Raw genomic sequence first — 14,227 nt, 5'->3', positions numbered from 1 at the left:
TTCATCTGCTCCTTTTTTACCCCATTGTTTTATATTGTTAATTTTGACACAGATTAAAGTTAACTGTTGGCAGAAATATTTTTCCAGCCACCACAGACCTGTCTGTTGTTTCTGTCTGTGCTCGAGGTCATTACCAGAGCGACACGCTAACTCTAAAAGTAACTCCTAAAAGCCTTTTCCTATAACCCGTGTGAAAGTTTTTTATGTGGTAACACTTGTCAGTCCTCTCATGTGTTCTCTTTACGGTTGACACAGTATGTAAAACTCGCTCTACATTGCCATGCATGATCTGATATTTGTAACAGTACCACTGTGTGTGTCTTACTGTGTTCCCCCCATCACACTCTGCAAATATTCTCTCTGAGCCAGATTTTTACCGATACACATGTATGCACAGCGTATATTCACATATATGTACAAGAAGCAGGGACATAAAATATTAATTGGGTTCGACATGAACTGCATACGTCTGACCTACATACTACAAACTAAAGGATGTAGGATGCAGCTGGATGTTATATCTTCTCTAGAAGATATAGTAGGAGCTGTATGTAGTGTATGCACATATTGTGGCTTCAGTAAAGGTCATGACCAAATCAGTACATTTCATTATTGGTAACAGGAGATCATACGATCTTTAAACCATGTAAGAATGAACCAGTGTGTATGTGGCCATTCTTAGAAAAGAATCAAACAGTCAATGACGCTATAAACAGTGATTGAAAACAGGTTATTGCCTTCACACATGCATACAGTACTGTACAGTGTGTTTTTAAGGCTATTTTTTGAGTCAGTCTTAATTTCACATGATTATGTGCTTGGTAAACAGTCTGGCAACAATATTTGCAGTGCTGTCTCTGTTCCTCTGTGTCTTCCCTCGACATAGCCTTCTCCTTGTGTGATTAACACTCATTCTCCATCCCATCCCCAGGCCGCCACTGCAGTGCAAGTGTAACTAAAGTCTGACTCTAGGTAGGTACATACTCCCTCTATAGTGTAAATTAAGTGTGACTTTGGGCAGGAATTATGTCATCACTGAATACAGTGACAGCCAGACTCACCGTTTCCCTTGATAGAGAATCCCAGAGCACAAAACCACAGATGATTGTTGTTGTAAATGCAGCAGATAGCCCAGAGAGGAGGAGAGCAGACTGTGAGAGACTGCAGTGGCCGAGACATGATTAACTTATTTTATTTTCATTTCACAATATTTCTTCTTCTTGGATTTTTTTAAAACAAAGTCTGTGTGTGACAAAAGCAAACTATTGTCAGCTGAACAACCATCACAACCATGTTACCACCTGATCTCATTGCTCTCTATCACTTTCACCTTTCATATAATCAACAAATGGGAACTGCTTTTCTGTGTCTCAATTTCCATTTTTACCGATATGCCATTCGGCAAGTGTTACGAATCACATTAAAAAGCTTGATTGAAGAAATCAGTTTATTAAATGTCAGTGAGATCATATTAAAGCCAGAAATTAAGAAGACCACCATTACCAACTTTATTTGAATATACACTCACGGGCCACTTTATTAGGTACATCTTGCTAATACCGGGTGTGACCCCTTGCTGGTCGATTTTGATGATGACGATGATGATTTTATGATAGGATAACACAGTTGCTGGATATTTCTCTTGCACATCCATGGTGAAAATCTCCTTTTCTACAAAATCCCGAAGGTGCTCATTGTGATGCTGAAGAAACCACTTTGAGATTATTTGAGATTTGTGACATCCTGCTGGAAGCAGCCATCAGAATATTGGTACACTTCTGACCATGTTCATAAAGGGATGGACAACTAAATATCCCCAGCACCATTACACAACCAGCAGCTTGAACCATTCATGGGTTCATGCTGTTTACATCAAATTGTGACCCCATCATCCGAATGGAATCGAGACTCAGGTCAGACAATGTTTTTCCAGTACCCTGTTGTCCAGTTTTAGTGAGCCTGTGGCAATCATATCCTCAGTTTCCGGTTCTTAGCTGACAGGAATGGCACCCGTTTTATTCTTCTGCCACTGTAGTACATCAGCTTTCAGAGATGCTCTTCTGCATACCTCAGTTGTAGCAAGTGTTTATTGTCATCTTGAAGCAGTCTGATCATTGTCCTCTGGCATCAATGAGGCATTTTCACCCAGAGACATGCAGCTCAATAGATATTTTTGCAGTTTTGGACTGTTCTCCATAAACTCTAGAGGTGTTTGTGTGGGAAAATCCCAGTATAGCACCTTCTGAAATCAGACCAGCTTGGTGCTAAGTCACTGGCACCAACAACCATATCCTAAAAGCCTAAATAAACTTATTTGCTGACATGTGGTTGGCTAGTTAGATGCTTGCCATATTTAACAGTTGAAAAGGTGTACTTAATAAAGTGAGTGAGTGTATATAAAACATAGCTATTACGCGAGCACAGTGGAACACTCAGCATGCTGCATGGTGATCTTTAACAATATATAGAAAATACTGGAAGGAATTTGTAACTAAAATCAAAGAATCGACTTTTGTTAAAAGTTCTTATAAAGGATTATTTTTTGTGAACCCCCATAAATCATACGTCATATCTTCAGATATGCAGAGCATTAATCCAAATTAGAAGTTGTCTAATATTCAGCCTTTACTGTTTTTGTAAACCTTCACGATTATGACTATTCTGTTTCCCTTTTTAAAGAAAAGAAAACATCTTTTCTTACATGTGAATCTGAACAGTAAACTTAAAATCATGTTGGATTTCAAGCATACATTGTGCCATAAAAAGATCTTTGCTTGTTAGCTGTAGGAAAGGCACCTTCAGATTATTTCAATTTGACTATTTTAACTGTTAAACAATATTAAGAATAAATAAGCAGAGATGTTTGAGTTTTGATCTTCAACTCTCACTCTGAAAGCACACTATCAAGCGTTGTTCAGTTCCAACAACATACCAGGTTTGTTTATTTTTTCTCCTCCCGTCTTGTACTCAGTCAGCAGTCTTTCTATACATGGCTGCCACTTGATGTAAACTGACAGTTTGTCTTGATGCATTTGCGTGGTATGAGAAAAACGTTCCTCTAACTTAACTTGAGAATGAAGCAGCACCAGATTTGCCAGGCAGCTTTTCAAAAGTGGTTGTGGTATGTTACTCCAAAGATGACCAGTACAGTGACATATTAATGATGCAAATATGCATCATTAATATGTCACTGAGGTACCATCTGACGAAAGTGTTTGAGTAAAAAAAAAAAGAAATACTTTGATTTAAGGTTGGTTATCTAGAGTGGTAGAATCGGCCACTTTGACCCTGAATGTTGTCATATTTTTCCATTGCAACAGGAAGACACAAAGGGTGTCACACTGGATCAGTGGCTGTTCTTTGTTGTCTGACGCAGCCTTATGGTGGATGGAGTTTGACAAAAATTTACATCCATAACTTAAGTGTACAGAAACCACAAACTCTGCTCCAGCATCACAGTGTTAGAGCATTACATTCATTTCAGCTAACATGAGCATATTGCTAGTAAATGTATAAAACTCCACTCACTATAAGTCAGTCAGTCATTGTTAGAGCAGATAGCTGCTATCTAACAATGGGGCCTTTCACTACAGCTGATGCAACAACACTGTGATCACAACACAACCTTGTTTGTGGCTGCTTCCTACAAGAAGGGCTCAGTGTATGCATGAAGTGTTTTGGACCAAAAATACAGTGGGAAAGGAAACGTAGTCTTAGATGAATTGGTTATTTGTTAAGCTAAATGCAAAGTGTCACGCATTATAATTTAAAGGTCCTTTTGTAGCTGGAAAGCGTTTTAAATGAACTTCTTTGTTTCCCACTGTAATCAAAATAGAAAGTGACTCAGTAGTCACTCACAACAGGATGTGATTACCGAGGGTACAAAGTGATTTAAATGTGGCTGAGAGGACATTTTTGTTTTGGCCATTTGAAGTTTATACCAAGTTCATACCAAGTAAATACAAAATGGGCTGCTGACAAAGCATGATATGATTCCACATAAACTTCATGTGGTCAACTACAATGTATCAGTGATATCAGAGTATTTGCTGTTGTGTAAACTGCGGTTTTGGCCAAATAGTTGTCCAAATTACCTGAACATCGGACGTTACCGTTCACAAGGTGTTGGGTAATTTATGCAATGGCCTGTTTATTGGTGTTAAATTTTTTAATATCTACAAATCTTTTGCGTTTATGTTTTTTGAGGAAAAAAAGGCATATCATAACTCGCATTTTCTTGTCTTGTCTGTCTTGTCTCTGTCTGTCCTTTATATGTCTTTATGATTTTCATTTAATATCCTTCATTTTCTTTTCTCTTCACTTTTGTGGTTCTTTTTTTAATTCCTACTTTTAACATCTTCAACCTCATGTTCATGTTTCAAAACTATGAAACCTTCATAAAAAACATTCTGCATATGGGAATTTTTCATATTATCTGTAAACATTTCACTGATTTTCTTTCCATTTATTCGCACATGACATAAAAAAAATACAAACAATTTATTAAACTGATTTATTATTATATTTATTGTCTTAAAGCAACCGGCTATGAAAAATCTCGCAGTCTTAATAACATATCGGGAATGACTGGGTCAGCACTGCGACTCGCTCCTATTACTAGCCCGCCTTTTGAGACCTATGAGGCTCCAGGACCTCTGCGGCGCTGTCGTTCCCCCATCCCCTCCATTTTGTAGCAGAAATTGTGTTAATGATTGGCTGATAAGAGATGCAGCAGATTAGCCATGGACCAATTACGTTGAAGCCTCCATTTGCATTGTACGCCATGCAAATACAATAGCAATAACATACAATGAACTCGAATGTAGAAAGAATGAGATCTTGTCTTGTGAATCAAATGGTTTATGAAGCATGTTAGGTGGAGTTAAATGCAAAATTTAGCTTTAAAGATAAGTGGTTATTTAAATAATTACAAGTAATGTAAAACTGATTGGGGCTGCTTAGTGAATAAAATAGTGCCATGCATCAAGAAGGTGTTATAAAAATGTGCTCAGTTACATTTTCAGATGAATATTTTTGCGAATTCTGGACCAAACTAACTTAGACTCCTAACACTCATACAGTGAAATAATCATGGAGCAAGATACATGATATGAACAAAATTACTGAGCCACATCTCTTAATCTTTGAATTCAGGTGTTTCACGTGTGCCATTGCCACAGCTGGATAAAATCCTTCACATTTTTTAAACAGTTTTTAAGACATTTTGCCTCTCATTCAACAGACTTTTTCCACTTCTAAAAAATGTAATTGGATGCCACCATTGCAATAAGTCAGTCAGTGAAAGGTCTTCCCTCCAAGATAGTCCATAATCAACTGTAAGTTGTTTTGTTGTAATGTGGCCACAAAGCAGGGTCACACATAAAGGTCAATAACCTCCACAGCTCCTCTGGTATTAACATCAGGACAAAAATGGTCAAGTCATAGTCAAGCAGCTCCAGTAAGTGTTATACGTAAGTGGCTTAGTACTTTTGTCCATATTGTGTAATTTAGTTTATTTAGCCAAAGACAAAGAAAAATATATAGATAATATAATAAATATATAGCGAGTGAACACAGCGCCGCGTAAGCATTCCACAATGTTGAAAAAAAAAACTTATCCTATGTAAGTCTCAATTAACACTCAATTCATTTTCATTATTGTGACGTCATTGGGCACTTTATGCTGATAGTTTACACAGCAAAGTTAGGGGATGTCAACAAAATCAGAAACAAATGAAAGTAATACGTGTTTTATTGTACCAAAAGAGCTATCTAATTCTGAGTGTGAACATGTCTCTTGAAAATAATAGTTCTTATATTGTATTGCTGTTAGGAGCCAATACATACGATCATTGTCTCGTTGTCTAATCCTTTGTTAGATGCTTGCACATTCACTTGATCCACTTGCTACTGTTGTTATTCTAGATGTCTAATATAGATAAGCCAATACTCATTAACAAAGAAAAGTATTGTTTCATTAGACACTTTAACTGATTTGGAAAAAAAATTAAGGCTTATGATTAACTTAAGAAAAAATAGCTTAAAAAATCAGATTTTATTGCTTTCCATATTTACTTCCCTGTAACGCTAATTTATTTCCCCAATTATTATATTGTTCCACTGGATTATTTTGCATTGCGTTGTAATATTCCTTCAAATGCACTATCATATAATCGCCACATAACAGCAAAATCTAAACCTTAAATCTACCCACATGTCAGCCAAATCTTTATACCAGTAAGGCAGACATTCACAAGGTCTTTTTTTAAGCTTTTTGATAACAAATTATAGTGAAGGGTGATATGTGAGAAATTTTACCATTCAAATATCTACATATAAGTGGGACTGCTTGGCTCAACGCATGCTAACTGGTTATTCTGAAATGGCCTTTGGCAAAGGAGCAAAATCTTCTGTTTTATGGTAGCAAATGACTGAGTTGGCCTTTGAAGTATAATCAGGACAGTGATATAAATGAAATATGCACTTGTAGGTCTAAAACGTTTTATAGAAATTTAAATGCAAAGTATTTATAAACAAGAAGATTAGAACAAATGTACAATGTCAGATATGGATTACTACTTAATTAACTATACAGTCAAATCAAATGCAAGCACTTTACTAACAATCATTGTTAATTTGCTCACTCTTGAAGCTTGTGTCTCGGCATCAGAAACAGATAATATTACAAAACAAGTATACAATGAAAACCTTGGACCACCTAATCAAACTTGCCTCTTCCTTTTTTCTAAATCTAATTAATTTCTTCCTCACCATTTATGCTTTGAAGGGTTTTTTGACATTTTCTTTAATAATTTCAAATAAACCATCATGTTTAGGTGGGCTGTCGCTATAATTTTACCTTCAGCAATCTCAATCAAAAGCAAAAAAGACAAAACAAAAAAAACGATTTAAAAATAGTGACACATTCACGAATGCAATAAACATGCAACATTACGTTAATGCTGGAAAACATGCTGTGCACATACATATGTAAATACACAGATATATTTTTAATCTAAAACATGCACAGACTTAGCAGGCAATCTCCTCATTATCATTGATTTAGCTATACCAGCTGTAAATGTACAAACGTTATTCAGATGACACGAGCCATTTTTCTTGTTTTATTTCAAGCCAGTATATAGACTTTTTGATGTCCAGGCTGTCATTTTAAATCGCTTTAGTTTTTTAATGATTTTGTATTTTTTTCATGAATACTGTGTATTTCATGGCAAGAAATGACATTTTAATGCCACTGGTTGTCTAAAATAACTATTAAAATAATACAATGTTGTAAATTGTTCATAGGATTCTTAACCAACAGGAACATAGACTGAAGAGAGCAAAAAATAAAAAATCAAAATGCTTCAGAACTAGTTTTTACAGACAATTGTAAAAGGAAAGTATTTCCATACTTGTTTTGAAGTCTTACTATCCACATGCTTCCAGACCCCTTATATTTGTGAACCTAGATATGCAGCGTTTACATGAAAGCTGTGACATCACTTGAATGTTTTCCTTGAATGATGTTTTAGTGTCTGCGTTAGGATAGATTTTGACATTCAGGCACTGTAAGAAGTAATGCTTGCCTGGCTTCATCCGTTGCTGGTTTTGAAGGCCATCGCATATATTTTCAGACCAAAGTAGCGTTAGGTTGATTCACTTCATGATTATGATGTCAGAAAATTACAACATTTTAGTGTTGTCTGAAAATATCCGAAACCGCATGCCGAGATTTAGTTCTCCTGTGAATGAAAGCATTTTTGATAGATACTTGATGTAAAATGTCAAACTGGACTTGTACAGTTAAGATAGGAAAACTCTGGGATAGGTTTTTCAATTAATTTATCCTACAGAGAAGTCTTTTGTGAAGTGAAATGAATCACTGATTGGTCTAGATCACATGCTCAAAGATGTTCTTAGTCCACACAAGCAAATCTTTTGGACTATAAGGTTTGCTCACATCGCTTCTCAGTGCTCGTTAAACCTTTTTTGTGCCCACTTACTGTACTGTATTATCATAGAATGTCTACGCAATCTATAACATCCCCATTGTGGATGTTATAGTTTGCAGATGCTTTGACTTCGGATGTTATGCAACTTTGTGTAGAATGTAAATTTGTGTTACAGTAAAAGAACATGTCCATCCATCATTTACAATGTCTGCAGGGGATTGTTTTGCTTGAATGCTTTAACTGATTAACAGCGAATGAGGGGAGTACCACACCTCACACAACCTTATCCTAACATTAACACTACAAGAGTACTGCATTTGTTTATATTCAGTTTGTATTGCCTCTGAATCGACTGACTATATGTTTAGTAAAAAGAGAAACGAGTAGTTGTGGCAAATGCAAATAACCTAGAATCCTCCAAAGCACCCATTGTTTAAGTAAACGAAACAGGCAGTATGTTGTAAGTGCCTCTATGAGGCCCATGTAGGCTTAACTTAAAGTTAGATTTAACTAGCTAGACCTTTGATGTAATGCTCAATAGGTCAGTGGTTTTTACTAAATATGTACATATCTGTATCTACATATACATTAAAGCCAAAACCTATGTATGTATACCATATGAGGGGAGGGCAAGAAATTCCATAACCACTGATTCTGATCTCATATGCATGTAAAGTGATGTTTGGCTTTCCCTAAAAATCCTAAAAGTCCCATGCACAAACTTGGTTTCCAGTTATAAATACATACTTTTGAGGTATGTTTGCATTTTTTTTATTATCTTTTTCTTTACTGTTATCACATGATTAGGGTTTTTTTTTTAAAAATCTATGTAATTATCCAGTGACCTGTAATGATGGCATGAAAGAAGGTTCAGAGTGTAAGTTCGGTATTTGCTTTGATAAGAACTGATTTGAGTACATGTGCTTTATGTTAATCGATATAAACGTACAATGAGTATGAATATTTCAGTGATCACGACTAATGTATCAAAAAACGTTTGATAAATGTGCAGCTTTGTGGGAAAATATGCAGGACTGTATTGTAAAAACCTTCTAGAAAGGAAGAGAATGAAGCTGAACTTTGTGCTTTGAGAAGGGTGGAAGTGAAACTGTGAATTCAGTTAAACGCCTGTGTGTGTCACTATTGTGCATAACAAGATAGTTAGACTAACTTGTAGTGGCCATTAAGAGGATGATGAGTGAATAAAATCTCAAAGTCTTGGACATAGCAGAATAAAACAAACAATGTCAATCCCCAACAGCGGAAAAATTAGTTAAACTGTTCCTCGAATTTGCCCTAGGGATCAGATTTATAACTAATATATAATATAACTAGTGGTGTATGCATTAAAATAATGCATACACCACCCTTTAAACAAATCAGGCAGTAATATTTACATTTGTAAAGTGCTGGAGCAATATAAGAACATAGGAATAATGTCAAAGACACCTGTATTTGCTATTTGTGTAATGTTAAAGATATTTCTTGTTGTTCTTTTTTACTTATGCTCTGTTTATAGCTTCGTAGCTATGTTGTGTGGAAATGAGTGAATAAGACAAAGGCACAGTCAGAACTGCATATTTTGTCCCCAAAACATCAGATCCTAAATGAGGCTGTCACAATGTCAGATTTTTCACAATAACAATATTATTGCAATATCTATCAAAATGAAAAAAGAAAACAAAGCAATAACGACGAATCTCATCCTCCTTCAACTTTGTGCACTGTGTATTTTGTGTTTTTGTGTATTTTTGGGCAATACACAAAGTATGAGTCTAAGGCTGTGGAAGATGTCTGCAAACATAACTATACTAAATTGAGGAAAAAGATATTAAAGTGTAATTTATGACCAGACAAATAATATTGTTTTACTGTCCAATAGTGGCTAATTTATATATTTATATTCATACATAGGAACTCTCACTTGACAATAGGAGAGAGTCATATACAGTAATGGTTATATGTCTGCATTTAACACATGTAAAAAAAATACTTTATTGATATTAACAGAATTCAGTGACTTCACTTAATGTCTTGGTTAAATTAAGATGTACTGAGCAGTAATTGTAAGCTTGTGAGCTACATTTACTGCAAAAGTGACTTTTCCTAGTTACTGTGCTGTGTTTTTATTTTTTGGTTTGTTTGGGTTTTTTTGTCTGGCACCTTTCTACTGGATACTGATAGAAGAAGGAAGTCAAATGAAGAGATGAAGGACCCACAGGAAGAGCTTATACAGCATCAACAATGGATAATTGTATTGTACATTAATGTTTGCTGGTGTGACCACAACAGAAGTGTTTTATTTCTTGAAAGATGTTTAATGGCATCACAAAATTTGCTAGATTTGTTAAATGAATGAACTTCATAGTGTGGTGTTGTTGACAAGCATTTTCTGGAATTAGTAGCTGTGTTTTCAAGTGTAGCTTAAGGGTAGGTGTTAAACCCCTGAAACTGTGTCTGGGAGTAATGCCACAATCTCACAATCTGAAGTCCAATAATACTTTTGTGGATGTAAAAACCTCCATGAATGGCATTCAGTATGTTTCTATGTGTCCATGTGTCAAAATGTCAAAAATGTCCTTTTCCGTGAAGTATACAAATCATTCAAATGAAAATGTTTGCACACACGCACTTACACAGACTAGTGAAGAACTGATTAGAGTTTCCCTAATCCTGCTCACTTTGAAATGTTCTGTGCTTTGAAATGTTCTGTGCATAACTCACTCATGTAACAATGACTGCTGTGTTCACTGAAAGTTGAAATGCAAAGTTGGTCAGTTGGCTGGTAGCAAGTTTCATTCAGTCTATTGTTTGTTTTTTTAATAATGTCAGCTGTCATTTTTATCGTCACCGATACCTGAGTATAAATTATAAATGTGTGATTACAAAAAAGTACAGCAACTCTGCCCATAATAAGCAAAATCTATCCCAACTTAAATCTCACTTATCTCCTTGTGCAGCTCTGGACCACACCCAGCAGCGCTGTCATTTTAGTTTGCTTCCTATACGTCCACTTTGTACTTGCACTCTGCATCTGTGATTTCACCATAGACCCCAGAGTAATATATTCAGTGACTGCTAGAGAACTGTGGTGCGTGCCGCAATGACACAGTCTTCACTCACCACCCATCCTGTTTGCCATATTTGGCTCCTTGCGACATTGTTCCTTTGACACAACGGAGGGGATCCAGCTAACATCACAAATGCAGAATGAAATTTGTCAAAATGGGACTTTACAGGAATGTACTAAAAATAGCAACCTCTACACTCGTGTTTTATGTGCAGAGTTGCAGAACTTAAGTTATATGCAAAGTTACTGTCTGTACATATCTATGAGACAGACTGGTTTTTTTGTAGCTTGTTGTAGATGTCATTACAGTTTAAATGTGTGAACCTCATTCTGACACTGTTAACCTGCAGTTTACAGGTAATAGCAATCCTTGATTATTTTCCTATTCTACATAATATTAACAGAATTAATAACCTGGATTACAAAAGTCCCTATTATTGACATTCAGAATATGACTTTACAACTAAGACTGGTTTATATCAGTTAAGCACTTTTATAAATTAATCAGTTTGTTTATAACGTTTTACTGTGCATGCTATTTCACAAACTCTGTGGACCTGATATTAATGGCTTTCTGTTCTTTTCTTTACAGTGTTAAGTTTCTAGCATTCGCCCTCTCTCTAATGAAGAGTCCATAACTGGTAAACACAAATTTGCGGCGGGAGCCACATAACGACAGGTGTGACACGGATGGACAGTTTAAAGGAGATCTTTGGGGTGACAAGAGAGACCAGAGGTTAATCATGAATTAAAAAATCATATGGTCTGCTCCTCACATTGTTACCAAAGCAGCCTCTCGGAACTCCAACCACACTTTTTACAGCTGTCTGACTGACCTTTTCTTTTCCTTTCCTTTGGCAAACTGACTGAGCATTGCACTTACACACTTTTGGGAGAAAAAAGGACCCCTTAGTTCACATTCCAGATGACATCGCTCTGACACTAATACTCGCCATCTTGTATGAAGACCAACTCAGTGCTATCTACAGTACTGAACAACTGAGCAACTTTGAGTTTCTGAAAAAACAAAACAAACAAACAAAAAAAAACACGTCTTCAACGGGACTGAATGAACAATGTAGCATCTCTGCTAACATATTGTAGCATTTGTTGGCTGGGAAATAACTTGACTTAACTCATCAACCGTTCACAGAGAGAGGAATTTATGCATTCAAGGGATCTTTTAGATGTCATTTTCCTCTTGGGTTCCTTTTCCAGTTAAAAAAACAAAAACAAAAAACGAGTACACGAGAGACAAAGGATTGGTCTTACTCATTAAAACACCTGGCATTCACACACATATATTTTATATATATATTCATAAATATATATACATATATATGGCCCATTTGGGGGACCCTGTGTGTATATATATATATTGATATGTATATATGTATACATATATATATATATTACACCCATATGGTCCCTTGTTCAAGCTTAGCACGTGTATAGTATGTTTGCCACTGAATCTATGTCTTCCATTAACTTTTATCTGACTGAAACACTGCCCTCCTCACAGCACTGATATCAAAAAAACTACAAACTATACCAAGTGTGAAGCACATGTAAACAAAGCACATGTAGCATCTGCTCAAACATGTCACATATGGCATTTACTGTACATTTATACTCACCTGAAACAGTCACTGCAACAAAATAGTGAGAAAAGACTTGTCTTTATCTCTCATGTACTGACATGGGCTTGCCCAAAGGTCCTGTAGCATGCACTTGCTGAATGACCTTCTTTAATGTGTTGTAGATTGAGGAAATATTCCATTAAGGTTGAGTTTTATACTTGCCCTACAATTCACTGCCCAATAGAACTTACTTATTAAACTGCCACTATCCCTATCCTGATTTGCACATATAGGATATTTTCCCATGTCTGACTGACTCAGCATTCAGCCATGGGGAGTAAAGAGAGGTGAAGTCCTCATCGATCAAGGGATAGCAGCCTTCCTGAATGACAAATAAGACCATACCACTACAAGAACTGTTTTTAATTCACTCTCCAGTGGTTGTAATTTCAATGTTATTTTGAAAGGGACCAATCAGATAAATCTTCTCCCTCAACACAAAGGCTGTCACTGCGAGTCAAGGCACAGCACTCCCTGGACTCATACTGCCCCATCTCTCGCTTGCCCTTGATGTGAACGATTTCACGGGCAAGTGTCAAGATAAAGATGGCCCATTTCGGGGACCCTTACGCGAAGAGTTAAACCAGAAGACGTGGACCAAGAGTAGAGCAAACGCGGAAGTGTACAAAGAGAACAAATCTATATTTTGATAAACAAATCCACAACTCTCCATTACTTTGGAGGAGATTTCTGAGCAGAAAAAAAGTCCAGAATGACAGAAAAAATAGAGTCAGATGCAAATGTGATTTGAGTATTTGGCATCAAGAAATGGAGTCAAAGTCCTATAAAAATACGGAGAGAAAATAATCTGCTATGAGGGGTGTGCAAAGCTGTTTACCCCACAAGCACTGAGAAAATGTTTTCTGAAAGACAATGAGCAATGACAGACTGCACCTACAAAGACATGGGGATGATGGAGGATGGACGATGAGATAAACAAATGGAGAAAAAAAGATAATGCATTTTTGTAACTTTGTTTACCAGCATGACTACTTTGCATGACTGTCTTTTCTGCAAGCCCTTAGTTGAAGACAAGGGTGCTAGAGATACAAAAAAATATATATAAAATTAATTAAAAAAAATGTTATATGCAATTAATGTTTTAAAAAAGATTATAATGAAAGAGAAGAGCTATATTTTGTTTTGAAAAGTTAAAAAAATGTGAATATTGAAACATGTATGTTTGCAAAGTACACCCTGAACTATGTTTTGTTTGATGAAATCTCTCTGCTACTACTGCCCTACATTCGTCATTCCAGTGTTTTTGACCTTTTCTGTCACTGTTTTATTTTCTAATGCACTGAGCAGTATATTTTTTAACTCTTCTAAGTCAACAGTGGTCGTTCAAGACTTTGCCTATAGCACCTGCGCAAAGGCTTTCTTTCCTGGGATGTTCTTTGTTTTTTTGTTAGGTCCATGTTTTCCTCCTTGATTCATTTGCACAACTTACGTAGCAGCAGCAGCAAGAGCAGCAGCAGTTCTAAAACAGCAGCACTCCATACCACAACTTTGACAGCTTGAATACTACTCATAGTTTGCTTTTTTTCTTTGGCAATAATACA

The 14,227-nt window shown here is 36.1% G+C and overlaps 1 protein-coding gene across 7 annotated transcripts in view; it reads left to right on the top strand.

Moving 5' to 3' along the window:
• The window catches only part of LOC113019273 (potassium voltage-gated channel subfamily C member 1-like), a 49,884-nt gene extending 37,619 nt beyond the window's left edge, over positions 1–12,265 (top strand). For 2 of the 7 annotated variants that reach the window (XM_026162869.1, XM_026162864.1), the window contains one exon: positions 11,618–12,265. In XM_026162869.1, coding sequence (XP_026018654.1) covers positions 11,618–11,631 — 14 coding nt within the window. In that variant the 3' untranslated portion in view covers positions 11,632–12,265. Of the gene's footprint in view, positions 1–931; positions 973–4,539 lie in introns of those variants that run through there. The other 5 variants (XR_003271995.1, XM_026162868.1, XM_026162862.1 and 2 more) reach the window with 5 other exon arrangements.
• Positions 12,266–14,227: the final 1,962 nt, after the last annotated feature.

The sequence above is a fragment of the Astatotilapia calliptera genome, chromosome 3 (assembly GCF_900246225.1).
Source record: "Astatotilapia calliptera chromosome 3, fAstCal1.2, whole genome shotgun sequence".
In the NCBI taxonomy this organism is placed as follows: Eukaryota; Metazoa; Chordata; class Actinopteri; order Cichliformes; family Cichlidae; genus Astatotilapia; species Astatotilapia calliptera.
This window is presented reverse-complemented; position numbering and strand designations above follow the sequence as displayed.